Source organism: Nannospalax galili, unplaced genomic scaffold (assembly GCF_000622305.1).
Source record: "Nannospalax galili isolate Female #2095 unplaced genomic scaffold, S.galili_v1.0 scaffold44, whole genome shotgun sequence".
Taxonomy (NCBI): domain Eukaryota; kingdom Metazoa; phylum Chordata; class Mammalia; order Rodentia; family Spalacidae; genus Nannospalax; species Nannospalax galili.
Genome location: NW_008355789.1, coordinates 1,124,843 through 1,152,600, shown reverse-complemented (window position 1 = coordinate 1,152,600; position 27,758 = coordinate 1,124,843). Strand labels below are relative to the sequence as shown.

At 43.5% G+C, this 27,758-nt stretch overlaps 2 protein-coding genes across 6 annotated transcripts in view; both read left to right on the top strand.

The window, feature by feature from the left end:
* Nucleotides 1–10,390, top strand: part of Nrip3 (nuclear receptor interacting protein 3) — a 41,843-nt gene extending 31,453 nt beyond the window's left edge. The window contains exons 2-7 of the mRNA XM_008853445.3: nt 936–1,097; nt 2,340–2,422; nt 4,735–4,874; nt 6,640–6,692; nt 6,806–6,900; nt 7,262–10,390. Of these exons, the coding sequence (XP_008851667.1) occupies nt 936–1,097; nt 2,340–2,422; nt 4,735–4,874; nt 6,640–6,692; nt 6,806–6,900; nt 7,262–7,277 (549 nt within the window). The 3' untranslated portion in view covers nt 7,278–10,390. The remainder of the gene's footprint in view (nt 1–935; nt 1,098–2,339; nt 2,423–4,734; nt 4,875–6,639; nt 6,693–6,805; nt 6,901–7,261) is intronic.
* A 4,847-nt stretch (nt 10,391–15,237) lies between these two features.
* The window catches only part of Tmem9b (TMEM9 domain family member B), a 20,163-nt gene continuing 7,642 nt past the window's right edge, over nt 15,238–27,758 (top strand). The window contains exons 1-4 of one of the 5 annotated variants that reach the window (XM_017803306.2): nt 15,239–16,510; nt 19,345–19,436; nt 24,758–24,866; nt 25,591–25,725. In XM_017803306.2, the coding sequence (XP_017658795.1) occupies nt 24,783–24,866; nt 25,591–25,725 (219 nt within the window). In that variant the 5' untranslated portion in view covers nt 15,239–16,510; nt 19,345–19,436; nt 24,758–24,782. Of the gene's footprint in view, nt 16,511–16,877; nt 17,088–17,169; nt 17,500–19,344; nt 19,437–24,757; nt 24,867–25,590; nt 25,726–27,758 lie in introns of those variants that run through there. The other 4 variants (XM_008853442.3, XM_008853443.3, XM_017803305.2 and 1 more) reach the window with 4 other exon arrangements.

Here is a 27,758-nt window from a genome sequence, read left to right as displayed (position 1 = left end):
GTGGTGGTGTACACCTTTAGTCCCAGCACTTGGGATACAGAGGCAGGTAGAGTTTTATGAGATTGAGACCAGCGTGGTCTACATAGCAAGTTTGAGGCCAGCTGGGGCTACTGGGAGACCCTGTCTCAAGGATCCCCCCCAGACAAAAGAGGCTTTCTCAGGGGATGGAGAGATATCTCTGTGGTTAAGAGTACTGGCTGTTCTTGCAGAGGACCTGGATTCAGTTCCCAGAACCCATATGGCAGCTAACAATAGTCCATAAGTTCTTTCAAGTTCCAGGGGATCGAATGTCCTCTTCTGGCCTCCATGGGCATTACACACATGATATACTCATATACATGCAGGGAAAACAATCATATACATCAAATAAGAATAAATAAGTAAAGAGGCTTACTCAACAGTGAAATCCTATCTTCCCATTCCATCTACCTTGTTGGTATGTCCACCTGCAGAAGAGCCAGATCCACAAGACACCTGCAGAATAAATGTAAAAGTAAGACTGTAAGGGGATGACACCTACCATAGAAATAAGCAGAGCTCTGACTACCCATGAAAATGAGCTGTCCTTTCTGTAAGACACTGCCTTACAGTTGTCTGGGAAATAGAGATCACTTATTCCAGAGTAAAGCTGATTTTTCCTAAATTGCCCCTGTACGGGGAAGAAGTCCACATCACCAGGGTCTTTCAGTTCTCTTCAGCCATAGTCTCTGGCCCTATCCCCATTTCTCAGTGGCCTATTTTGCTCTTTCATTCATTCAGGGTTATCTATTATACTGCCCTGACAATACTAGTGACATCACCCCCCACCCCTGCCCAGGAAGGATAAGAAGCAAAATTGGAGCAGTTATGTGGGGCTCCTTCATTGTTTCTGGGGGACAATGGGAGAGGAGGAGGTGGCATGGCAGTAAAGAAGCCTCTGCTTTCTATCCCTCAAGCAACCTCATAACATTCTGCAGAGGCGCCTCATGGAAACCAACCTGTCGAAGCTCCGAAACAGTCGTGTCCCTTGGGGATCCAAGAGCAACAAACTCAATCAGGCTAAGTCTGAAGGGCTAAAGAAGTCTGAAGATGATGACATGATTTTGGTGCCTTGCCAGGTAATGTTCAGAGAAAAGCCTTTCTAGAGTTTTCTGAAAAGTAGGGTTTAGGGCCTTTATGATCTCAGTAGTAGTCCCTGTCCTCCAAAATTTATAACAGTGACTATTATCATAGAATTAATGAAATTTGAAGTTGTATATACTGGCAATATATACAATATATTATACATGCGTGCATCTCTAAAGGAAGGACAGGACTAAGGCTTTTTATCAGATTTATAAAGGGGTATGTGATTTTTTTTTTTTTTTTTGGTCTTTTTGAAGCAGGGTCTCCCTGTAGCCCTAGCTGACCTAGAACTCTCTATGTAGACCAGGCTGGCCTCACTCACAGAGATCCACATGCCTTTGCCTCCTGAGTGCTGGGATTAAAGGCATGTGCACCATGCCTGGCTGTGATTTTTTTTTAACCATTTTTATTTATGTTTATATGTACTTGTGTATTCCATGTGTGTTCAAGTGTTCAAGGAGGCCAGAAGAGGGTGTCAGATTCCCTGGAGCTGGAGTTACAGGAGGTTGTAAGCCACCTGACATGGGTATTAGGAACCAAACTCTGGTCCTTTGGAAGAGAAGCCAGTGCTCTTAACCACTCTCTAGCTTTTTTATTTTATTTATTGATTTTTTAAAAAAAAAGACAGGGTCTCCCTGTAGCCTCCACTGGCCTGGAACTCACTATGTAGACCAGGTTGGCATCTAACAGAGATCCCCTTGCCTCTGCCTCCCAAGTGATGGGATTAAAGGTGTGTACCATCACACCCAGCTGTATATGATAGTTAAAAAAATGGGATATAGCTCAGAGGTAGAACATTTACCTAGCTAGGGTTTGGTCCCTATCATGATTTTTTTAAAAAAAGATTATGTATAGGCTGGGTGTGGTGTTCCATGCCTTTAATCCCAGTACTTGGGAGGCAGAGGCAGGCAGATCTCTGAATCTGAGGCCAGCCTGGTCTACATAGTAAGTCCAGGCCAACTGGGGTTATAGGGAGACCCTGTCTCAAAAAGGACAGAGAGAGAGAGAAAGAACATATAAATACCCAAGGTCCTTTTGGGTACTCTGCCAGCCTTCGATTTAGCAGGGGAAAAAAGAGCCAATAAAGGCAAATTAGCACTAGCTAAGATGGGATAGTACCAACCAACTGGGAGCTTGCTCTCTACCCTTGCCTTTCGTTTGACATCTGCTGCTTATTCTCTGTCATCCCTTTTGCCTCTCTGGTTCTTACTGAACAGTATGTTTCCTTTCCACAGTGTGCTGGAAAGGATGTAAAAGCCTTGGTTGACACAGGCTGTCAATATAATCTCATCTCCTCAGCCTGTGTGGACAGATTGGGGTAAGTAGCCACTTGTGTTGGGTGGAAGTCAGATGTAACTACCCCCTTTTTTTCTTTTTTGGTAACTATACTCTTTGCTTGAAACTCATTTAAGGTTAGAGATACTTGAGTATATCCACAAAAGCACAGAGAAACATACAGTTTTACTCTAGACTGGAACCAAAGTCCTTAGTAGAAGTAACAGTGACAGTTTATCAGACTAGGAAAATCCAGGAAACCTTGAGTTTTCTGTTAATTCCCACTTACTAAATTTTGAGCAGATCTCTAGACTCTAGAATAAGAGAGTATGAGACTCTTGGCTCAGTGTATGCTCTTCTGATCCACCAGACAGTAAATTAGAAATGACTGTCCTGTTGTACTCCTGATGTGTAGAAGCAAGGATATGGTTGGTCTACATTGCCCAGCCTCAAGAAATACTAGGCAGAACTGACAATACTGCTTTTGGGCTTGGGCCATTGTAGGGGTGATTAACTGGGGAGTTTTCTAGTGCCTTTTCTTATTTCGAAAAGGCACTAAAAAATATTTTTTATATATTTCAAAGAAATATAAACTCAGAGTCTATTGTTGCCCTGATGGAGTTTGAATGTGAGGTATATTACTGTATATCAAGTGTCTTCAGTTCTTCAATAGCTGGAACTGGGTTCTCCCTCTTTTGGCCAGAGAAAGCCATTCTGTGTCTTACTTGCTGTTCACTCAGTTGTTTATTTCCTGCTTCCTATTCTTTCTTCCAAAGTACCAGGTGGTCCCTGAGGTATCCAGTCTGGAATCCATGGGATCAACTCAACATCATTTTCCATATCTTTGCCCTATGTACAATTATAAATCATATCCCAGACCAGATCTCTGCAATGAAACAGTCATTGAGCTAGACAAAATGGCCTGTTTTGAAAATCATCCAAGACATGCACATTCTCAAGTGGATTTACACAGGGCTTCATTTGGAACATCAATGACCACATTACATGATCTTTTCCTTCTGTGTCAGCCTTGTTCTCATCCTCACAGCTATTATGACTCTAAAGTTGGCTCTGTGGATTTTGTACATTGCTATTTAGGGTGGGGTAAGGGGGATTCCAGGACTCATGTGAGAAGTATCTTGAATCTTTTAATGTGGTGAAGAGATGAGCTACAATATGATGGTTCTAGAAATACTAACAGTGTCCTGGTGCATAATTAGGCAGCAGACTGCCATGATTCCAGAGGAATTAATAACCATCTGTAAAACTGTAATTAGTTTTCTTTTGGATGGGCTGGAACACCAAAAGAGGAGAAATGGAGGAGAACAGAACTATTGGCACAGAAAGTCCATAATTAAGTATTTAATCCACCAACCCATAATAGGTTGGGTGCTAGCTATTCCAATCAGCTTATATAATTGTGTGAAACCTTGGTGCTATCCTCCCTTCCGCCAAGGCAAGTCAAAGTAATGAGACTTTTTCTGTAATATTCCTCACCGATACCAATATCAATGTACTTACCAAATAAGTGCTTGTCCTCACTAACCTACCCTAAGACAATCTGATGAGAATAAATTGAAGTAAAAAGGAGGCAAAAATTGGACACTGAAAGAAGACTCTTCTAAAATTAGGATTAACCTACCCTCTGATATCTGCTACCCACAGATGGGTAAAAAGACAGGATAATTAACACACGTGGGGATATTAGGCTGCAGAGTAGAATTCTCTGAATGTGTCAAATCCCATTTCAAAAATGCAGGTAATGACGTTTCTTTTTTTAAAAAAAGTATTTTTTTTATTATTTTTATTTTATGTGTATGAGTGTATTGCCTACATCTAAGGGAGTACACCCGTGTCTTGCAATGCTGTGGAGGTCAGAAGAGGGCTTCGAATACCCTGGAACTGGAGTTAAGGACAGTTCACAGTCACCATGTGGGTGCTGGGAACTGAACCCAGGTCCTCTGCAAGAGCAGTCAGTGCACTTAACTGCTGAGCCATCTCTCCAGCCCATGACATAAGTTTCTTAAAAATAGGAAACAATGCCAAGCATGGTGGCTCACACCTTTACTCCCAGCACTTGGGAGGCAGAGGCAGGAAAATCTCTCTGAGACTTATGACATAGTGAGTTCCAGGCCAGCTGGGGCTATAGGGAGACCCTGTTAAAAAAAAAAATAGGAAAACCATTATATTTTGTTTTTCTTTTTTATCTCCCTGATATGTTTAGTACAAAGTTTTGAAACAAGAACAGGATGGCTTTTTAAATAAAGAGTGAACCCCAGGGAATTCCTAGAGAATACCAAGTATGGGTCAGAAACCTTTGCCAATGAGATTTTGATATCTTCCTCTCTGGTACAGACTGAAGGACCATGTCAGATCTCATAAGCATGAAGGAGAAAAGCTTTCTCTGCCCCGGCATCTCAAAGTAGTAGGCCATATTGAGCACCTAGTGATTACGGTGGGCTCTCTCCGCCTGGATTGCCCAGCAGCTGTGGTTGGTGAGTTATGTTGGGGACTGGATCTAGACTTTAACATAAACTCTCAGGAGGTCTTATGCCTATAATACTGGCTTCAAAATCCAAGGTTCCCATTTCCCTATGATTTATATACTTTGTCCTAATTTTGCCCTTCACAGTCTTAAATGGGTCTTAAGCTACATTAAGGCATACTCAGAATCAATCACAAAAAGGAATTTGGAATTCAAATAAAACAATTCATGGATTAAGAAATCTTTTTTAGTGTTGTTTTTTTGAGACAAGGTCTCATCATGTAGCCCTGGCTGGCCTGGAACTCACCATACAGACCAGGCTGACCTTGAATCACAGAGATCTACCTCCCAAGTGCATGTACCACCACACCTGTCAAGAAAATAGTTCTTAATTTAAAAAAATGTACTGGTCCAGAAAGATTGCCCAGTAGGTTAAAGTGCTTACCATTAAGCCTGACAACCTGAGTTCAATCCCTAGCACCCACATAGTAGAAGGTAGGAACCAACTTTCATATAAGTTGTCCTTTGACTTCCACATGTGCTCCATGGCACAGGTGTATCTCTTCCCACCTAAACAAATAAATGTAACTTAAATATTTTTAATAATAAAAAAGAAAAAAATAATAATATACCAGATTATAAAAGGCCATTTTCATGCAAGTATATAAACGTACTTTGAGTGTATCCCTCCCCTTCTCACTTTTCCTCATCCCATTAGTTCCCTTTTTTCCCCTAGACCACAACTTCCATGTTGTCTGTACTTGATTTTATGTATCTCTATGAAATCTAAGACACACAAAAAAGAGTAAATACGCAGTATATGTCTTTCTGAGACTGACTTAATTTACTTACAATGATTATCTCCAGTTGCATCCATTTTCCTACAAATGACATATCTTCATTCTTTATGTCTGAAAAAATTCCATTGTGCATCTAAGCCACAAGAAACTGTCTTTTTGGGACTGGAGAGATGGCTCAATGGTTAAGAGCACTGTCTGCTCTTGCCGAGGACCTGGGTTCTGTTCCCAGCACACACATGGCAGCTAACAACCATTCATAACTCCCATTCTAGGGGATCTGACACACTCTTCTGATCTCGGGCATTGCATGAACATGGGTGCACTACATGCATGCAATATACTTATACCCATAAAAATAATAAAGTATTTTTTAAAAGAGCCTCTTTTTTACATTTATTTTTTTTGTTGATGGGGGTGTTGTGTTTCTGTGAGGAAGCTTGTGTGGAGGTCAGAGAACAACTTTCAGGAGTCAGTTTTCTCCCACCTTGTGGATTCCAGGGATTAAACTCAGGTCATCAGGCAGCAAGTGTCCTAACCCACTGATCATCTCACCCGCTCCAAAACATACTTTTTATGTGCAAGTGAAAATGTCCCGAGTGCTTTCCACGAACTAGTTAATGGTGAAGGCAAGATCCTCTTACTCCTTTGCCGTAAGTGCCTCATTTCCTCTCCTTATATACTTCTCTTTGTGCATTCCACTTTAGACTATTCTAAATGCCTGAGTTTTAAAACCAAAGGCCTCTGTCCTTTGGAGTAAGAAACTCTTGGGTTTCTGTCTCTTATCCTCTTTTAACTATAAAGATTTGAGAAAAATTATTCAATAACAGATGTCCATCAGATGTTTATTGGCTGTTTAACTGAGTGGTTGGCTGGTTGGGTGGATGGATAGACAGGATGAATGAACCTAATGATGGTTGGGCTAACTTCTAAGCCAACATGGTAATGACTGAATCTTATTTTTGTTGTTTTTATTAGATGATAGTGAGAAAAACTTGTCTCTTGGTCTCCAGACTCTTCGATCTCTGAAGGTAGGACTGGCTCCATTTTTCCTGCTATTTCCTCTCAGAGGCAGGGATCCTCTTACATGGGGAACTCAGAGTAGGATCACTGACAAGTCACTAGAGAACCTCCTTTGTTTTAGTGTATCATAAACTTGGATAAGCACCGGTTGATCATGGGGAAGACAGATAAAGAAGAAGTCCCTTTTGTGGAGACAGTTTCTTTGAATGAAGACAAGTGAGTACTAAAATTGGTCAGTGAAGTCAAATCCATCTGTTATGAGTTGGTGGGGTTCTCAGCAGGGTTATATCCTGCCTTTAGCTTTCAGTCAGACTAGAAGCTTGCCCTTCCCCTACAACCAGAGTTCATTGTCCCACAAAACTGTAGTTTACACGTTAGAATAAACAGTGATGACAGCACACAGAATGGTGGGAGAAATGATCCACTTTTTAAGAACGTGTGTGCCAGACATGGTGGCCCATGTCTTTAATTCTAGCACTTGTAAGGCAGAGACAGGCAGATCTTTGTGAGTTATATTTGCCTTCAGTTCAGCTCCTTTGAGTTTGCTTTCAGTTCTGACATTTCTTTCTCATTTCAGCACTTCAGAAGCATAACTATAGCCTGCAGCAAGCCTGCATGTGTGCACACACACCAGGCTGACAGACTGAGAACTGGGTTTGAATCAAATGCAGTAACAACTTGCTGTGGACCAAGTCCTTCCCTCCAGTGCATCTGTAGGGGCTCCTTCCCACTCAGACCTTTCTAGACTATAGTCTGTGCTTAGAGATCTTGTCTGGTTGTAGCCATTGTTTTTTACTCCTTTGAACATTTAATTTATAGATCCTTTTTGACACTGCCAGATCTTATTTGAGGCCTATTTCTCTGCTTCTTCCAAGAATTTGCTTTAATTAATCTAGCGTAGGAGCTGCCAGGTTCTATTTCTCTAGAAATAACACTTGCTTCTTTTTTGATAGTTAAATGTACAATAAATAGGAATCGTTTACTTCCTTTCAACTGTTTTAAAGAGGTATAGAAATTTAAGTCTTGAAGTCAGAATCTCTTCTAATGAAGTCATTGATTTCTCCAGTATGAATTGATTTGAAAAGCCCAGAGAGGTCATCTAGTCCAAATCTTCCTTTAAACATGCAGATAGGCAAGTGAAATGTGTAAACTCACATAAGTCAGTGGTAGAAAGGACTCAGAATTCAAACCTGACTTTGAAGCCAAGGCTCTTGTGCTACTTCATGTTTCTAACCCTTAAGAGGTAAGAGTGCAAAAAAGGATGGGTAAAGGATGTGGCTTAGTAGTAGAGTACTTCTCTAACATGCACAAGGCCCTGGATTCAACCGCCAGCACTAGAGAAAGAGGTGGCTTGGCAGTTAAGAGCACTTGCTGTGTTTGGATCTCAGCACCCATGTAAAAGCTGGTCATGGTCCCATGTACACCTGTAACTCCAGATTGAGGGAGTGGAGACAGGAGGATCACTGGGACTTTCTAGCTGCCAGCATAAGCAAAAATAAGAGAGCTCCAGGTTCAGTGAGAGACCCTGCTTCAGAGGAACAAAATGGAGAGTGATGGTGATAAAGAACAGCCGACATGCTTCTCTGGCACAGGTACATGACTACACATATAGTCACACATACGTACATACACATTATCATAGACAAACACCACACCAAAAAAATAAGAGAAACAAAAAACAGGGTACAATGATGAGACAGTCTTTTACTGTGAACTTAAACAGGAGGAAAAAGAAACCACAAATAGGGATATTAATCTATGAGATACCATTGATTATCTGCCATTATGAGACACTGGTTACCCTGTGGTCCAGTCAGAATTTCTGTCTATCTTGTACATGTCTAACAGATTCAAATAGGGAAAGGAAATGGGGGGGAGGGACCCCCACAAACTAGGACCAGAATAAAGGGAGGAAACTAAGTACACTCAGTCAGTGGGAGGCCTACCTAGGAAAACCTTCCTGGGATGGAAATAGGGAGTGAAACCTCCAGGCAGGGAGTTGGAGTTGGGCTACCCCTCAGTTCAAGGAAAGAAGTAAGAACAACTTTAATAAGTGCCCAGTATTTCCTGACCCTTCTAAGTGGATTGAGGAAATTACAGGGGTTTTTGGGGGTGTGTGTGTGTGTGTGTTTTTCTAAGCTCTCCACCTCCAGAGTGTCAGCTTAGACATAGAGTTATCTATAATGGAATCTCTCCTTCAGTTTAGTCATAGAAGTATTTGGGTAAGTCAGAAAAAGAACCAACTGTGAGTATCCCTCAAGATATTCCTAAGTCTACCCTTGGTTCATAGCAGTAGTTCTTGAGGTTCAAACTCTGAACCTTATCAGGTACCACCAACTCGCTTATCCAGTTTTCAATCACTGTCCCCAGCAAATGACTCTTCAGAAGCCTGAATGTTTTTAACCTTAGAAAAACTCCCTAAAGATCAGGAATTTTGGTGACCCCCATTGGTACAACTAGGCAGTCAGTTGTCAGCGGGGCATTCCCTAGGCTCATTTCCTGTCAGCTCAGCCATGGTAGGGTAGCTACATCTGAAGATCAGCAAGGGTGATCCCAGAACCGTCAGCTTTCAGCCTGCCCATCAGCTAGTCCCGTTGCCTTACCTGGGAGGTACATGCTCCTTTCCACTCAGGCCTCCCTGCACTCCTCCCCTACTTACCACAGCATCACATTGGCCTGCTTCTTATCTTAGGACAGAATTGAAAGATGTCACCCCTTATTTTCCTACTTGAAAGTTCTACCCCAAGCCTTGATTCTTGGCTACAAGGGAGGCATGTTACAGGTTCCTTCTATTTTACCCTTATTTGGATTTTCTGTGGACCCAGTGAGACCAGGAAGTCTCAAGTTCCAGAAAGATGGAACTGATTCTGGCCTTTTGAGTTTAGCACTGTATAGCATAGGGATAATTAGGTGGCCTTTAGTGTTCCTTACATCTGAAAATCAGGGATTTTCTAATTTGGGAATAGAAACAACTAGGGTGAACTGGACTCCACATGTCATAATTCACTCAGCACATTCAAATCACTTAAATTCTTTAACCAAATAATTTTAAGCCCAGGCATGATAAAGACACCTAAAAATGCCTAAAGATAATTATAGAAAGTCAAGGTTCATTGAGTTTTTCAATGCTGCCAAGTTGATTACTCTTACAACTTCTGTATCTCTAATGTTCACAGGGAACATTGGCTCTACTTTTGGGGGTTAGAAAAGTCAGAAGGTAAATTTGTTCTTCCTAGAATCAGAAAATTCTAGCATATCTAAGGCTGTGGGAGAAAGTATCTACCACATCATAATTCTGAGGTGAGTCAGGAGGGAGTAGTACCAGACCTGCCTTATTCCTTATTAGATGTCCATCTCACATACAGGAAGTTTGAAAAATATTTTTATTCTTTTGATTTCTGTGCCTAATTTCAAGAGTGAATATGTTCTGACTTCTCTATTTTCTCGCTTTGCACACCTTACTACTAGATTTTTCTAATTCTTAGCTGAGAGCATTTATAGACTGGATTACCTGGTATTCCAGCTGCTCTTACTCTGTATAGTAGAAATACCATTTCAGGCCAGGGACATGGAGGAGATGAACGGGATTCCTCCCTTCTTCTGTGGTCAGGCCTCTCTGCATTGGCACTTTTATCTGCTCTGTTTCTGGCTGTATTGGGTTAATGTGTGACACTGATGTAACAATAAAGTGAAATTTTCCCCTCTGTGTGCTTGCCTCACAGTCTGTCTGTCAGGGTTCCAACCTGGAAGGTGGAGGAGCCCAGGCCCAATCTAATTGCATCATTTCAATTTTGTGGCCTTCTAGACATGTGGCTTTATGGTTTTCAGTTCCTCAACTGCTGCTAGTCCTTCAGTCCTCTATTACAGATTTGGATAAATTTGTGAGCCTCATTGAGCTTGGCTTTGTAGTCTGTAAAACAGAAGCAATAGTACTGAACTCACAATGTGAAATGAGATAATACATGTACAGTACTTTGGTAGTCATCAAATCTTCATATACAAGGACAGTCTGTGGTTGAATCAACCAGCAGTGCCACACTACCACATCCCCCTCAGCAGCACCTGTACTCATCCATTCCTTTTCCCTGGTCACTGTTATTTCAGTCCAACACTTAAATACTGTGTAATTTACTACCATACCTGCCACATACAGTTTTGTCTGTTTGTTCACTGTTGTACTCTAGTACTCAGGACAGTGTTCGACACTGAAGTGCTTAACAAATACTTGGATGCATACTGGCTACCAGAAGTTTTGAGAACTTTCCCCCGGAGAAACGTACCTCTCTTTTCTAGAGAAAATACTTCTAACATTTGGAGATTTTTTTTTCATATTTATTATTTTTATTTTATGTGTATGCGTGTATTGCCTACGTGTAGGTAAGTGCACCCGTGTTGTGCAATGCCCGCAGAGGACAGAGAGGCTGTAGGATCCCCTGGAACTGGAGTTACGGACAGTTGTTAGCTGTCATGTAGGTGCTGGGATTCAAACCTGGGTCTTCTGCAAGAACAACCAGTGTTCTTAACCACTGAGCCATCTCTCCAGCCCCCAAGATTTCTTTTTTTTAATTTTATTTATATTTTATGTGCATGAGTGTTTTGACTATATGTATGTAAGTACACCTGTGCATGCAGTGCTTGCAGAGGTCAGAAGAGTTTATTGAATCTCCTAGAACTGGAATTATAGGTGATTGTTAGCTGCCAAATGGGATTACAATGCTGAGAACCAAACCCAGGTCCTCTGCAAGAGCAGTCAGTCCCCTTAACCTCCGAGTCATCTTTCCATCCCGGCATCTGGAGATTTCTTGATCAACATACAAGGTACTTTAGAATTTTTCTTTGAAAAACACCCACAGCAAGAAAGTCTCATTTTATGGAATCATTCATATGTATTTAGGTATTTCTCTCTCTCTCTCTCTCTCTCTCAACTAAAAGGCCAAAGTATCACAAAATAATTACCCTTTCGAGTATGATATATTCAGATACACTATTTTCTGTCTGTCATTTGGTTGTAGCTGATTATTTTATTTTCATATACCAGGAGTGCATTTTTTAAATAGTAGCTGAGGGGGCTGGAGAGATGGTTCAACAGTTAAGAGCACTGACTGCTCTTGCAGTCAGGACCTGCCACATGGCGGCTCTGAACCATCCTTAACTCCTGTTCCAGGGAAATCCAAAGCCCTCTTCTGACCTCCGCAGCATTGCATGGCACGGGTGCACTCACATACATGCAGGCAATACACTCATACACATAAAATAATAAATAAAAATATAAATAGTTGCTGGGCTCCAGGACTATAAACCCTATACTGAGCAGGCAGAGGCATGAGAATCGCCACAATGTGTTCAGCCTGGTTTATATAGTGAATTCCAAGTCAGCCAGAGCTACAGAGTGAGACTGTTTCAATTCTCACCCCCCAAAATAAAAATGCTGCACTGTATCCTCTAATTTTGTAGTGCTGGGGATCACACTCAGGCTTGTGCATAGGAGGCAAGCATTTTGTTCCTGAACTCTAGCTGTTATCTCCAGATCTGCTGACTTTGTAATGCTTCCTTCTTAGAAAAGACTGAACACCCAAACATTTCTAGTCATTTAAGAAAAGCTTCAAACACAAAAGACAAAAACAAAGACTGAAATACCGAACATAGACAACTAAGAAAACAGCCGGGCGTGGTGGCACACGCCTTTAATCCCAGCACTCAGGAGGCAGAACTCTGTGAGTTCAAGGCCAGCCTGGTCTATATAGTGAGTTCCAGGACAGCTGGGGCTACAGGGAGACCCTGTCTCAAAAAGACAAAAAAAAAAAAGGGGGGGGGGGGAGAACATCCGCAGAGAAATTATGCCCTACAAATAAGAGGATGTGGTTTAAAGGGAAGTGTGCTGGACAAGAAAGTGCTGCCCTAAAAGACTTATGTTAAGTATGATAGGTACAAATACTATATAATCCTACCTACATGTAGAATCTAAAGCAATCACATTCATAGAATCAGAGAGTAGATTGCTGATTACCAGAGGCTCCACATGGAAGGAATGAAGAGATGCTAATCAAAAGTCACAGTTTCAATGAAATGGGAACATGTTTCTTTTTAAAAATATATTTTATTTCCATTCTGTGTGTATGAGTGTATTGCCTGCATGTATGTACGTGAACCCTTATTGTGCGATGCCTGTGGAGGTCAGAAGGTGTCTGATCCCCTGGAACTGTAGTTATGGACAGTTGTTAGCAGCCATGAAGGTGCTGGGAATCAAACCTGGGTCCTCTGTAAGAGCAGGCAGCATCTCTTCGGCCACAGGAACAAGTTTCTTGACATACATTGCAAGCATTGTGACTGTACACAATGATATATAGTTCAGAATTGCTAAGAATAAATTTCAAGTGTTCTCACCATGAAAAACAATGTATTTTTGTGTATTTGAGGTAATGGGATAATTAGCTTGATGTGATCCATTCACACTGCATACATAGATCATAACACCATTTGTGTCACATACACATAATCATCATTTGCAGAATTGCAATAAAGTTATAAAAAATTTTAAAGGAAAGATAGACAGTAAATTTAGGCACCTTTCCTTGTTCAGGCATCTCACCCCAGCATGAGTGATGACTCCTGAAAGCTGTGTCACTGGAATTTCAATCCTAGTCAACCACCACCTATTTTTTTTTTTTTTTTTTTTTTTTCTGTAATGCTGCCCCCAAACTACATGCAGCTGAGGCAGAATTGTGTGCAGCTGGCAGCGGGGAAGGGACAGGAGTGTATGATCGGACTTTGAGGTGGAAGACAATGTCAGATCCCCTGGAACTGGAGTTGTGAATGGTTGTTAGTCACCATGTGGGTGCTGGGGATCAAACCCAGGTCCTCTGCAAGAGCAGTCAGCACCTTTAACCTCTGAGCCATCTCTCCAGCCCAGAGCTCTTGAGGTGAGGTCTGATGACCCTCCCATCACCCTGGAGCAGGTGATCACCAACAGCTGCTCTGATTTCAACATGATAATGGCCAAGTCATTCCAGGAGGACAGAGTGCCATTGCAATGATTAATGTAGTATTTAATCTGAAAATATTAGTGGACAAAGAAGAGGGACTGTTCTCATAACTATCATAAGAGTTATTGAACTCTCTGAAACTAAAAACTGTCTCCCTACTCTGGTACCAAACTTGCAATTTTAGGAACCCAGTAACAGCAGCTACAGTGGTAGCAGCAGCTCTAGAACACAGATGATGTTCTGGGTCCATAGACTGCTGATACTATAGTGGGCCCTAGCCAGTGATAGCATGGTAAGGCACATTTATGTGGCTTTACAGGCATTAGAGAGCAGAAAATCTCACGAAGGGGGATGAAACAGGCCATATTGGCAGGTGCACATGATAAAGTAGACAGCTCCTTTAGGGTGTTTTCAGAACATGTAGGAAACAGAGGAAGACTTGTATGTCTCTTGCCATAACCACTGCAGGCACAATTCGAGGAAAGTATTCATCATTAATGCTGCGCATGACTCTTGTTTTGAACTGGTGTGGCCTGGCAGGTGCTGGGTAGGTCAGAGAGGATGAGGTAGAGGAATAAGAGGCAGGGGGCCAGTGAGATGGCTCAGCAGGTAAAGGTACCTATTGCCAGGCCTGATGGCCTGAGTTTGATCTCTGGGACTCACAGCGTGGGATAGAATCAACTCCTCCAAGTTGTCCTCTGACCTGCGCATGAATGATGTTCATATGCAGACACACACAAACACACACACACACAATTTTAAAGGGGGGCATACAAAGAAGTAATTTATCAGAGGGGATAAATTATGGGGACAGCAGACAAATGGCAAAGCCTTGGTCCTAGATACATTAGCTCCAAATATACAGTCACGCTTCCTAACCCCAACTTCTTTAAATTTAGAGAAGTCTCTTTTCTTTTTTTGTTCTTTTGGAGATAGGGTCTTCTTGAAACCCTAGCTGACTTGTAACTCTGTGTAGACAAGGCTGGCCTTGAACTCAAGAGATCCACCTGCCTGGGAGGCGTGCACCACCACACCCGGCAGGCTCTTTCTTTTCTAAACATAACCCCACAAGGAAACTGTTTTGGACCTAGGATACACCTAGAACTGTTACTCAAGAGGAATGGAGTAGGGGCTAAGGATGGAGCTTGGTGGTAACTTGCCTGGCATATGCGCAAAGCTCTAGGCATGGCAAAAGAGTTGGAGTAGGGCTGGAGAGATGGCTCAGCGGTTAAAGCACTGGCTGCTCTTGCAGAGGACCAAGATATTATGACTCCAGTTCCAAGGAATTCAGTGCCCTCTTCTGGCCTCCACAGGTACCTGATGAACATACACGTAAGCAAAACACTCATAAATTAAAAAACTGGAGTACAAAAACCTACAGAGAAACAAGGAAAACAGGCAGAGGAAAGTGGACACCAAGACAAGTCCTAGATATAAACAGTACAACTATAAAGCTATCATATGTATCACTTTCTGTTGCTGTGATAGAAACACCATGACCAAGGGTACTTATAAAAGAAAGCGTTTATTTAGCTTACAGTTCCAAAGGGGCACGAGTCCATCAAGGCAGGGAGGCACGGCTGCAGAGGTGGCTGGAGTAGGAGCAGAGGCTAAGCTCTCACATCTTCAGGCAGGCATAGGAAACAAGAGAATGACTAGAGATTTGGCAAGGCTTAAGAACTCTCTAAGCCTGTCCTCAGTGATGTGCTTCTTCTGGCATGGCCACACCCACAAGTTTGATACCAGCAACACTGAGGCCGTGTCACAAACACCCCAGCAGACTAAAGCTCTGCTGTAGTTCCTCTAGGCCTCTCTGCCCTCACCAAGGCTCTGAAAACAATTTTGAAGGAGGCAGAGGTTTTCCAGGCTTCAGCTGAACAGCGAGCATTCCCTATAGATGCGAGATCTAGACAGCCATGAACGGATCCAAATTTGCCACTAAATCAGCGTTTAGCAATCAGATTCACAGTGTCTCAGCCAGACACTTGACCCAGGGCATCTCCTGATAGTCCTCTGCCCTGAAGAATCCCTCTTGGACTTGTAATTCTCACAGGAAACTGGTGAGAAGGTATCCTGTTGATTTCGCTCTGGCTGGGTGTCACTTGCCATTTGGCACTAAAAAGAGCTAAATATATTCGATGCAACAGCACCTTGTTAGGTTCTAGCTTAGCATCAAGAATCACAAGACAGAAAAATACTGAGAAGATTCTACCCGTTTGTTAAAACATTTTCACCAACTATGAAAAGACCACTTTTAATATTTGTTTCGCGGGGAAAAACATTATGGGTATCATGGGAACAAATTCTGAAATTCTCGTTCAATCACTTCTTTTTGAGCCAACATCTAGGAGGCCCAGAGAAAGGAAGTTATTCCCCAATGCCATTCAGCAAATCCCTAAAGGTTGCGAGGAGCGCGCTGTATCCATACTTCCACTACCCGCCTGGGTCTCCACTACGTGAAAGAAAAAAAAAAGGGTTTTAATGGGAGGCACCGTGTCCTCTCCAGGGTGCCCTAAAATTCCTGCAGACGACGACACCCACTGGAGTCGGGTTAGCGCTCTCGGCGTTCTGACTTAGTTGGCTTAAATAGGCTCTGCTTCGCTGGAGCGGAGCCCCGATTCCCCACCTCCAGGAATCCTGGGCGGAGGATGTTGCCTTTAGCCAATTCCACATCTTCCGGAGCCTGACCAGGGCCAGCCCAGCCTCTCTGCTGAGGCCCACTTCCTAGCTGGGGCAGCACCCGGGCGGTCAGCCCCTAGAGGAGGCCACACCCACGCGGGCCGCGCACAGCGGGAGCTGGAAGCCGGGCGGGGAGCTGTGTAGGCCAGGCGCACGCGGGGCAGGTGAGTACCAAAGCGCAGATGACCCCCCAACCCTCGACATGCCCGCTTCCGATCTGGGGATGCTCGGCTCCGCTCGGCCAACGGAAGAGCCCGGGCAGTTCCCGGAGATCCGGCTCCCTCGGCCTGCGGCTGCAGCCCCCAGTGGGCCTGCTCCCGGGGGTCGTCCCGAGCCAGGGGACCAGCAGCTCAGGGTATCCACCTGAGAGCCGGGCCGCCCAGAGCGCCCGCAGCTCCACGAGGCCCCGGCCGCCACCCGCGAGTTCCGGGCCGCTGGAGGCCCACGGGGCGCCGGGGTCGCGCACCTTGGGCCCTGCGCTCGCGGAACCGTTTCCGGGGCGGAGGCTCTCTCCAGCTGACCCGGCGCGGCCGGTGACGCGCAGGCCCAGGCGGAAGTGCGGGCGGAGGATCCCGAGCCGGATCCCGAGCCGGGCGCGGGGCTCGGCGCTGGGGTGGGGGCTGCGCTCCCGCGATGGCGAGCTTGTGGCGCGGAGGCCTGCTGCGGCTGGGCTCGGTGCTCGGCCTGTCGGGCCTGGCGCTCTCCGTGCTGCTGTTGGTGCAGCTGACAGACGCCGCCAAGGTGAGTCCAGCCAGCCTCGCTTCTGACAGGAGCTCCGCCCCTGCCTCCGGCCTGGCGGAAGTGGGGCTACCCCCCTGCCCCTCAGCCCGACGCCCTGCCTGCCGGGCCGTTCGACCCCGTGCTGGGAACCCCCGCCCTTTGCCCGGACCGCATCTCCTCCACCTCCTGCCCGCCCGACTGTTCCTACCCCGACGTTCCAGCCCTGGGAGTTTTTAACTTCCATCCCAGAGCAGGGCCAGCCCATCCCCGCCTTCAGCAGCTTCCAAGCCCCCACCCCAGCGGGGGACAGCCTCATCTCCCCGAAGACTTCCCTACTACGGGCTAGCTCCCCTCAACTTGTCCCTGGACTGATTCCCTTGCCATGGTGGGGATTCACCTGTCGGGGCAACCGACAGTCCCAGGAGGACGCCAGGTGAGGGCTCACCTCGACATGGTGGGAGTCTCACCAGCTAGATACTGCCCCCACCCCTTGCCCTTCCCTCTTCCTCTTATTTGCTGGGTAAGAGAGGGGGGGAGGGGGAGGGAGGGAGGAGAGCGGGAGAGGAGAGAGAGACAAAGTTGTGTCCTTTTCCTCTTCACATGTCTTCACCCTTCGGATCCCCTCATGTGTTATCTGATGTCCCTAGAGCTTCCCAGGCCCATGAATACGTGCTTCCTCCTTCAGGAACAAACTCATTGGGCAAAATAGAAGGAATTCATGGCGTGATAGGAAAACAGTGACACTGCATTTTTTAAAACAAGAGTTTTTATAATATCTTTATAAGGGCTGAGAAAGACATCACAATAGGCAGATGTTTTTGATCGGGTTCTTTTTCACAATCTTCCTGATGTCACCAGAAATAGGAACCGTAGTAGGTCTCCTGACTTTCAGAATATTGCTGGTACCATCTACATGTATGCATCACCATTTTATGCAGTAGATGGTGACATACTAGTATATTTGTCAGTTTCCCCTTGATAGGATTTGTTCCAGGAAACAGGCCATGTCTCTTGCTTATCTGAATCCACCACATGGAATACAAGGTCTGGCACAGAGCAAACACATACTAAGTGGTTGCTAACTAAGTATATGAGCTATCAACAGCTCTGCCAGACATTTCATTGTACATAGGAGCAGTGGGCTTGGCTCTCTGGGGACTAATGAGCCACTGCCTTCTCAAACAAATCCCTCTTTGCTGAGGACACATCCTCTCTGTCATCCAGTACTTAGTCACCTCTTCCTCTGCTTGGTAAAACTTGCCTTGCTTCTAGTTATGCTCTGACAACAGGGAGTAGAAACAGTTTCCTTTGACAGCTCAACTAGAGTCAAGCTACTTCCCCTATGGACTTCCCTTCTAGCTAGGACTCTGCCCCTAAATCTCCTCCTGTCCCCATGCCCAGTGCCTTTCTCCCCAAAAGAGAAAGGACAAAATTATGATTGTTACTTTTTTTCCCTTTTGTTGTGTTGGGGATCTAATTGGCCTGTGTTTTAAAAGCACATGCTGTAGTGCTGAGCTACACTCCCAGCCTAGAATTGTGACTTGCTTGCAAATAATTTTTAGTTTGATTCTCCCCAACCCTTTTGTAATTAGTATTTCTGCTTGTAGGCCCAGTTATCTGTCAATGATGTATCACTCTCCTGGCAAATAGGTGATAACACAATCTGATTGTCATGTGACCCATAAATGTGTTTAGTAAACCACAGATCAGGACTTAGGGATTTAGAAACTGTCTCTCAAAATTAAAGTTTTAGGATGGTCAGAATATTTGACAGAGAATGCTCAGGGTATGTATGTAGTTTTTTGTTTGTTTGTTTTTGTTTGTTTGTTTGTTTGGTCTTTTTGAGACAGGGTCTCCCTGTAGCCCCAGCTGTCCTGGAACTCACTGTGTAGACCAGGCTGGCCTTGAACTCATAGAGATCCACCTGCCTCTGCCTCCTGAGTGCTGGGATTAAAGGCAAGAGCCACCACACCCGGACAAGGGTGTGTAGTTTTAAAAAATATTAATGCTTGGTGCTGGAGAGATGGCTCAGCAGTTAAGAGCACTGATTGCTCTTGCAGAGGACCTGGGTTCAATTCCCAGCACCCACATGGCGGCTAAGAACTGTCCTTAACTCCAGTTCCAGGGGGCCCTCTTCTGACTTCTGCTGGCATTGCATGACACAGGTGCAGTCACATACATGCAGGCAATATACTCATACCATAAAATAAAAATAATAAAATTTCAAAAAACTAATGCTGAACTGTAAACAAGTTAGACTGTTTTATTTTGGTTACAGAATTTTGAGGATGTCAGATGTAAATGTATCTGTCCTCCCTATAAAGAGAATCCTGGACATATTTATAATAAGAACATATCTCAAAAAGACTGGTAAGTACTCTGAATCAACAAATTACCTGTCAAATGTCTTTCTGTGGTTGTTGTTAGACTAGAGTATTCATACAATATATCATCTTTTTAAGCAAAAATGTCAAATTCTCTTTCTATTTGAAACAGTGAGAATAAGACTCTGAGTGCCTGATACAAACCTAAAGGAAAACAGTTAAGCCCTAGGTTGGGAAGGTTTCATATGGGAATTGGACTGGGTTTGTGGTACCTAAAGAACCCATAACTACTTTCTTGTGACCCCTTCAATTCTGATCTGAGACATTAATCCCTCTTGCTTTTTAATGAAAGTAAGCTAAGCCTCCTTTATCTTGCTTATAATTTTTAAAGTATGTAAAGATTTATGTGTGTGTATGTGCATGCACATGTGTGGGGGTGCCCATGGATGTCAGAAGAGTTTGTCAGTGGATGCCAGAAGAGGGTGCTGGAGACCCTGGAGACCCTAGTTTATAATTTTTACAACTTATGAGAGAGTAAAAAACTTATGGGAGAAGGAATTGCTTTTGTTGTTTGGGTTTTGGTTTTTGGAAACAGGGTCTTCCTGTGCAGCCCAAATTAGCCTCTGGAACTTGCTATACACTCCAGGCAGGAAGGCTTCAATTTCTTTTTTCTTTTTTGTATACTATGTAGCTCTGGCTGGCCTGGAACCAGACTGGCCTCAAACACACAGAGATCCACCTGCCTCTTTTAGGATTAAAGGTGTGTACCAGCATGCCTGGCTAGTTTCAAATTCTTGATCCTCTTGCCTCTACTTCCAGCCACAATTTATAAGTTTTGATGATACATTGTCAAATATATTTTAAAGTGTCAGAAGGGTTAGTAGTGAATACAAATGAAATATGTGTGTCAGAATTTCTCATTTGATATGAGTGAACAGGTTATAAATAATGGTAAGATAGTGATCCCTTTAGCCCTTAGGCAATCAGATAGGCCTGTAATGACTGGAATCCTGACTGACTAGCCAGCCTTCTTATTTTTTTCCCAGAGGCTTTACAGATGGCAGCTTTTTTTACGTGTGCCATGACACAGTTTGAAAGCCACTGCATTATACAGCAGGATGCACATGCTCCTTCCTGTGGGACTGTGATGTTTTACAACCACAGTGGGAGACTGCCATGCAGGAATCAAGGGAGAATGTTCCAATGATAGGTACCAAAGGATAGGTACTTTCACATGTACCTGATTCACAGCTCTGTAGTCAGCAGCAAGCTAGAAGCAAAATGCAACTCATTCAGTCACAACATTCCACACTGACAGCTGCAAAGGAGGAGGCTTTGAGCACAGTTGGTGTCTCTGAGGCCATTCATTGTTGACTACTCCCATGATATGCATTAGGTTCAGTCTGGTGTGTTCTTATGATCTCTTTATGAACCTCTGTGTTCCACCTGAAAAGATTTTATACTACAGAGTGATTGGGTTATATATATTTTATGGGTTTTGTACCAGCAAGTTACTTTATATGATACAGGCAAGCTCATTTTTTGTTGTTGTTGTTGTGTCAAATCCAGGGCTTTTAAATGCTAGGCTAGCAGTGTACCATTGAGCAGTATTCCCAGCCCTCAAATAAATCTTTTAAGTTATTTATAAATTTTACAAAGTTACTGAACACTTACAATCAGCTTTCTTTTTTAAAATATTTTTTTATTTAACTGGGCGTGGTGGTGCACGCCTGTAGTCCCAGCACTTAGGAGGCAGAGGCGGCAGATCTCTGTGAGTTCAAGGCCAGCCTGGTCTACATAGTGAGTTCCAGGACAGCTGGGGCTACAGGGAGACTCTGTCTCAAAAAGACCAAAAAAAAAAAGTATTTTTATTTTATGTGTGAGTGTATTGCCTACATTGTATGTGAGCACACCTGTGTTGTGCAATGCCTATAGAGGCTAGAACAGGGCTCAGATCCCCTGGAACTGAAGTTATAAATGGTTGTTAGCTGCCATGTGGTGACTGGGAATTGAACCTGGGTCCTCTGCAAGAGCAGCCAGTGCTCTTAGCTACTAAGCCATCTCTTCAGCCCCCAGTCAGTTTTCTTATCCATAATAGAATGTAATAATGTTTATTATTGGAGTCACTTTCCAATTGTTTGACACTAATACCTTCACTAACTTTATTCTTTGTGGGCTTTTTTTTTTTTTTTTTGGTCTTTTTCAGACATGGTCTCCTTATAATAGCCCTAGCTTGCCTAGAACTTGCCATTATGTAGGCCAGGCTGGCCTTGAACTCACAGAGATCCACCTGTCTCTGCCTCCTGAGTGTTGGGACTAAAGGTACACGTGTGCCACCACACCTGGCACAATGGAAGTTTTTTACTGGCTGTGGAAAGACAGGCAAATTATGTTCCACCAGGATGTTACAGCTTCCTGAGACCCCAGGTATCTGTGAGCCACTAAGTATCCTTTACCTCTGTTTTCTATTTCTCATTTTGTCTAGTTGTCAGCATCATTCGCCATTGACTTGTACTGTCTGATTAAAAACAAGAAAAGTTAGAGTAGTTCTCTGGTTTGTGTTTGGGATACAGTTCATAACTGATCCTTTCTTCCTTTGGGCACTAGGGGGAGGCATTTCCTAAAAATAGAGCCATTTCTCCATCTAGCTCTGTTTATGACTGCCTTGTCAGAACCAGGCTTCCTCCTGCTTTAGGCCTCTGTAACTATTTCTTCCCTCCGTCCTTCTATCTCTCCCTCTCTCCCTCTCTCCCTTCCTTCTTTCTGTCTCGAGACAGGGTTTCCCTAGTAGCCACAGCTGGCCCAGAACTCAGGCTGACCTTTGTGCTCCATCATGCCAAGCCTTTTATTGTTTTGGTTTGGTTGTTTTTTGAGACAAGGTCTCACTATGTAGCCCTGGCTAGCCTGGAACTCACTCTCTATGTAGACCAGACTGACCTCATACTCACAGAGCTCCACCTGCCTCTACCTCCTGAGTGCTGAGATCAAAGGCGTGTGCTACCACTTCCAGCTTTAAAAAAGTACATTTTGGTCAGTCAAAGATGGAATCAACTTAGAACATTGAGCGCCCCCAAGAAGAATGGCTGGGATAAGACCAGCTGCTATCCTAGGATTCTTGAGGCTGCCAGCAGCAACTCATGAAGACAGACCAAAATGGAAGCAAGGGACTGGGGAGATTGCTCCCTGGGCAAAGTACTTGCTGCACTTGCATGACAAAGTGAGAGAATGAGGAAGAGACACACACAAACACATGTCCGTGTGCATGTGCACAATTGCAAATGGAGTCAGAGTGCCCATCAGCTGGTGGAGGACAGGAAGGCTTTGCCTGCTTTGCCTGCTTTTGCTGAAGGTGATCAGAGTAAGAGGCTATAGCTGAGGAGAGTAGTCATTTATTTCTTAGAACCGACAGATTCTGAGAAAAGATATTTTTGGTAGCAATGCTTTTTTTTTTTTTATAAACCATCAGTACCTTATTTTTATATATTTCTTCATTTTTCATTTTAAAATACTTTTATAGTCCTACTTTTTTTTTTCAGTAGTCTTGTTCATTAGAAAGTAATTATTTCCCAGGGGCTGAAAAGATGGCTCAGTGGTTAAGAGCACTTGACTGCTTTTGCAGAGGACCTGAGTTTGATTCCCAGCTCCCTCATGGTGACTAACAACCATTCGTAACTCCAGTTCCAGGGGATCTGACACCCTCTGACCTTCATGGGCATCACATGACACTGGTGCACTTACATATGTGCAGGCAATACACTCATACACATAAAAAATTTTAAAAATATATTTTTTAAAAAAGAATTTACCCCTGTTAAATGTGATAAGCCATTCATATGCCACACTATGACAGTTAAAAATTACATTAATTGGGATGTTAATTAAGTGGGTAAGGATGTTTTCTGTGCGAGCATGAGGACCTCAGTTCAAATCCTCAGCACCTACATGAAAAGACAGCTGTGGCCATGTGTACCATAACCCCAGCACTGTAAGAATGGAGACAGGAGGACTACTGGAGCTTGCCGGCTGCCAGCCTAGCTCCAGATTCAGTGAGACCCATCTCAAGGAAATAAGGGGAGAGTTGACAGAGCAGGATACTCAATATCTTTTTCTGGCCTCTGCATGGGCATGTGCACACACACAGAGGTGCACATACACCCCCACACACACGTGCACAAATAGAAACCACTTAAAATATATTAATTCATAGAAGCGATAGCCTTATATTTAATAATGTCTCATGTCACTTTAAGCCATTTAAAACATTTTCACTTGATAACTATGTCTGAATTTGTTTTGTTAGGTAGGTGTTTTTTTGTGGGTTTTTTTGGTCTTTTTGAGACGGGGTCTCCCTGTAGCCCCAGCTGTCCTGGAACTTACTATGTAGACCAGGTTGGCCTCGAACTCACAGAGATCCGCCTGCCTCTGCCTCCCAAGTGCTGGGATTAAAGGCGTGTGCCACCACACCCGGTGGTAGGTTGTTTGTTTTTTTTTTTGTTTGTTTGTTTTTTTAATACTCCATTTGGGATTTTCCAGGGCATTTGAAACTCTTAGCAATAACAATCTGGATAAAGACAGCTACTACTGTGTCTTTAAACAGCTTAGATTGTTAAATATTACTAAAATGGGCCTGTGGAGATGGCTCAGTGGTTGAGCACATGCTGCTCTTCTAGAGGACTCGGGTTCAGTTCCCAGCTCGCATGGTGGCTCACACTGCCTGTAAGCTCATGGAGCACATACATACACTTAGGCACACACACATACACATAAAACAAACAATAAATCTTTTTAAAATTTTTATTTTATGTGTATGAGTGTATTGCCTGCATGTATGTAAATGCACCCATGTTGTGCAATGCCTGCAGAGGTCAGAAGAGGGGGTCAGATACTCTGGAACTGGAGTTACAGATAGTTGTTCATTGCCTTGTGGGTGCTGGGAACCAAACCAGAGTTCTCTGGAAGAGTAGCAAGTGCTCTTAACCACTGGACCATCTCTCCAGCTCCATACACTGAATTAAAAAAAAAACAAAAACAAAATGCTAATACTGAAAGAGGAAATGACTTCACTTTGTTTATTCTGAGTTTCAGGAAAGAGGTTTTTTGTTGTTGTTTTTTTTTTTTTAATGTATGCTAGTGTACTACGTGCATACAAACCCACAGGGGCCAGAAGAGGGCATTGGATCCCCTGGAATGGGAATTGGACAGTTGCTAGCTGCCATGTGGGTGCTGAGAACTGAATCTGGGTTCTCTGTGAGAGCAGTCAGTGCTCTTAACTGCTGAGCCATCTCTCTGGCCCCTCAGGAAAGTTTTGATCAGTGACATTAGTATAGCAAGCCAGGCTTCAGCAGCACTTTATCCTTGCTTTTTCAGTGATTGCCTTCATGTTGTGGAGCCCATGCCTGTGCGGGGGCCTGACGTAGAGGCGTACTGTTTACGCTGTGAATGCAAATATGAAGAAAGAAGCTCTGTCACTATCAAGGTGAAGCACGCGCTCACACACACTCACACGCACTAAATAGTATTCCATTACATGACTGTTTCTTAGTTTATGAATATTTGGATTATTCCCCCGATTTATATTGTGAATGAAACTGTCATGAATATCTTTGTGTGGATATATGTTTCTTTTTCTCTTGGGAAAATTCCCAAGAGATGTTTATGTTTGTTCAAGAGATGGCCAGATAGTTTACCGTAGTGGTTGTACCACTTTGTCATCACTATACGGGGGTTCAACCTCCCCACACCATTGGTATTTTCTGTTTTGTTGTAGCCATTAGAGTGGGTGCTGTACTTTTGATTAGCATATGAATTAATATCCCAAGAAAATCACTGGCCTAACAAGTATTTTTGTAGACCTACATTGATCTAAAAAAGTATTCTGTTGGAGTCCCCTGAGTTACATTTCTGTCAGATTCCTTTAGGTTGTTTTGGCGGCCATACTGCCGAATCTGGGACACTGTATTCAGTTGAAAAAGAAACCAACTGTGCTAGCCAAGGTGATGAGTGATGAGGAGTAGGTGATGACCTACAGAACCTCTTTTCCTTTAAATAACAATTTGGTGAAGAGTTAGTCTCTTATGTTGGGCTCTTGCTGGTATAGAAATGTTGTGTGCTGTGCTGTGCCAGCCTTCATTGTGACGCTGTCATCACACAGACGTCTCACTTCTTGGCTTGAGACATGACTTCTTTTCCATATCCTCCAGGTTACCATTATAATCTATCTCTCTATTCTGGGCCTTCTACTTCTGTACATGGTGTACCTTACGCTAGTTGAGCCCATCCTGAAGAGGCGCCTCTTTGGACACTCTCAGCTGTTGCAGAGCGATGACGATGTTGGGGTAAGTTCCTGGCCTACAGTAACTGTTCCTGGCCAGTCTCCATCCCCATCTGGCATAGATTGAAAATGTTCATAGGTAGATGGTCACATGCTAAAGCAGATCCTCACCTGAGAAGCTGAAGTGAGTTCTAACTTGAGTGTGTGTCTCTTTCTGAGGAAATTGTTCTAGCCAGTCATAGCTGTAACCATTTGAACTCATGGTCCTTAGTGAGGGTGCCATGTAAGACCCTGCCCTGTGCACATTGGGAAAGCATCTGAGGCAGTTTACTCCCCAGGTTCCTGCGAAACACTTTGCCTCTCTCACCTGATGTTTTGAAAGGCATGCAGGCATGACTGAAGGGAAATGTGAAGACCAAGATATTCTCTTTCTATTCTTGAGTTGATAATTTACTGATGTTTTATATTTTCTTATCTTCTTGCTTTAATTCTAGAAAAATATCTAGCCATTACTCTAGATCCTCCTATCTTTAAAACACATTTAAAGTTGCTCATATAGTTGGCATAATCATTGTATGAAACTGTTTCATGGTCTCCTTTTTTTGTGTGTGTGGTCTTTTTGAGACAGGGTCTCCCTGTAGCTCCAGCTGGCCTGGAACTTACTCTGTGGACCAGGCTGGCCTTGAACTCAGAGAGATCCACCTGCTTCTGCCTCCCAAGTGCTGGGATTAAAGGCGTGTGCCACCATACCCTGCCTCATGGTCTCCTTTTTGTTTTAATATTGTCATTTAATAATGTCTAGAAGAGGGCCGGGAAGATGGCTCATGGAATAAAATACTTACTGTGCAAGTGTGAGGACCAGAGTTTTGGATACCGAGAACCTAATTTTTGATGCTGAATGAGCGAGGTGGCCTGCCTGTAATACTAGCGCTCAGTAAGTAGAGACAGGGAATCTCCAGAGCCATCTGCCTAGCTAGCCTCGCCATATCAGTGAGCTCTGGGTTCAGTTGAGAGACCCTATCTCAATGAATAAGGTGGAGGAAGACACCCTATATCAGCCTTGGTCCTTCACACATATGTGCCCACATGCATGGATACAAGTATACAAGCATACATAACACATATATATGCAAAAAATGCCTAAGAATTGACATAATCTATAAGCATGTTATTTAGTGTAGCTTAGAGAATTATAATCATTCTATCAATATCATGTTTGGGATTATTTCTGAATATTCCATTATTTCATTATTATATATAATTACTATTTAGAAAGGTTTTTTCTTTTGTTTTTATTGGACTGTGTTCCTAAAAATAAAGTTCAGTGTAATTTCAACAATCAGTTATAAAACTGGGCATGGTAGTGCATACCTTTTTTTTTTGGTCTTTTTTGAGACAGGGTCTCCCTGTAGCCCCAGCTGTCCTGGAACTCACTATGTAGACCAGGCTGACCTTGAATTCACAGAGATCCACCTGCTTCTGCCTCCCAAGTGCTGGGATTAAAAGCGTGTGCCACCACACCCAGATGATAGAACATAACTTTAATCTCACCACTCAGAAAACAAAGACAGGTGGATCTCTGAGTTCAAGGCCAGTTTGGTCTACATAGTGAGTTCCAGGCTAGTCAAGACTACACAGTGAGACCCTGTCTTAAGGAAAAAAGAAGAAAAGGGGCAAATAAAAAAGAATCAATTGCAAAGCCAAACCCAGAGTAAGTTTGCCAACCACAGTCAAAAGTCTTCTTAGTGGGTGGGGCTGGAGAGATGGCTCAGTGGTTAAGAGCACTGACTGCTTTTTCAGAGGACCCAGGTTCAATTCCCAGTCACCACATGGCAGCTAACAACCATTTGTAACTCCAGTTCCAGGGGACTGAGAGGGCTAGAAGGGAGCCCTCTTCTAGCCTCTACAGGCATTGCACGACACAGGTGCTCTCATATACATTCAGGCAATACACTTGTACACATAAAATAAAAATAATAAATAAAATATTTTTTAAAAAGTCGTCTTAGTGGGGCTGGAGAAATGACTCAGTGGTTGAGAGCACTGGCTGCTCTTGCAGAGGACCTGTGTTCAAATCCCAGCACCCACATGGTAGCT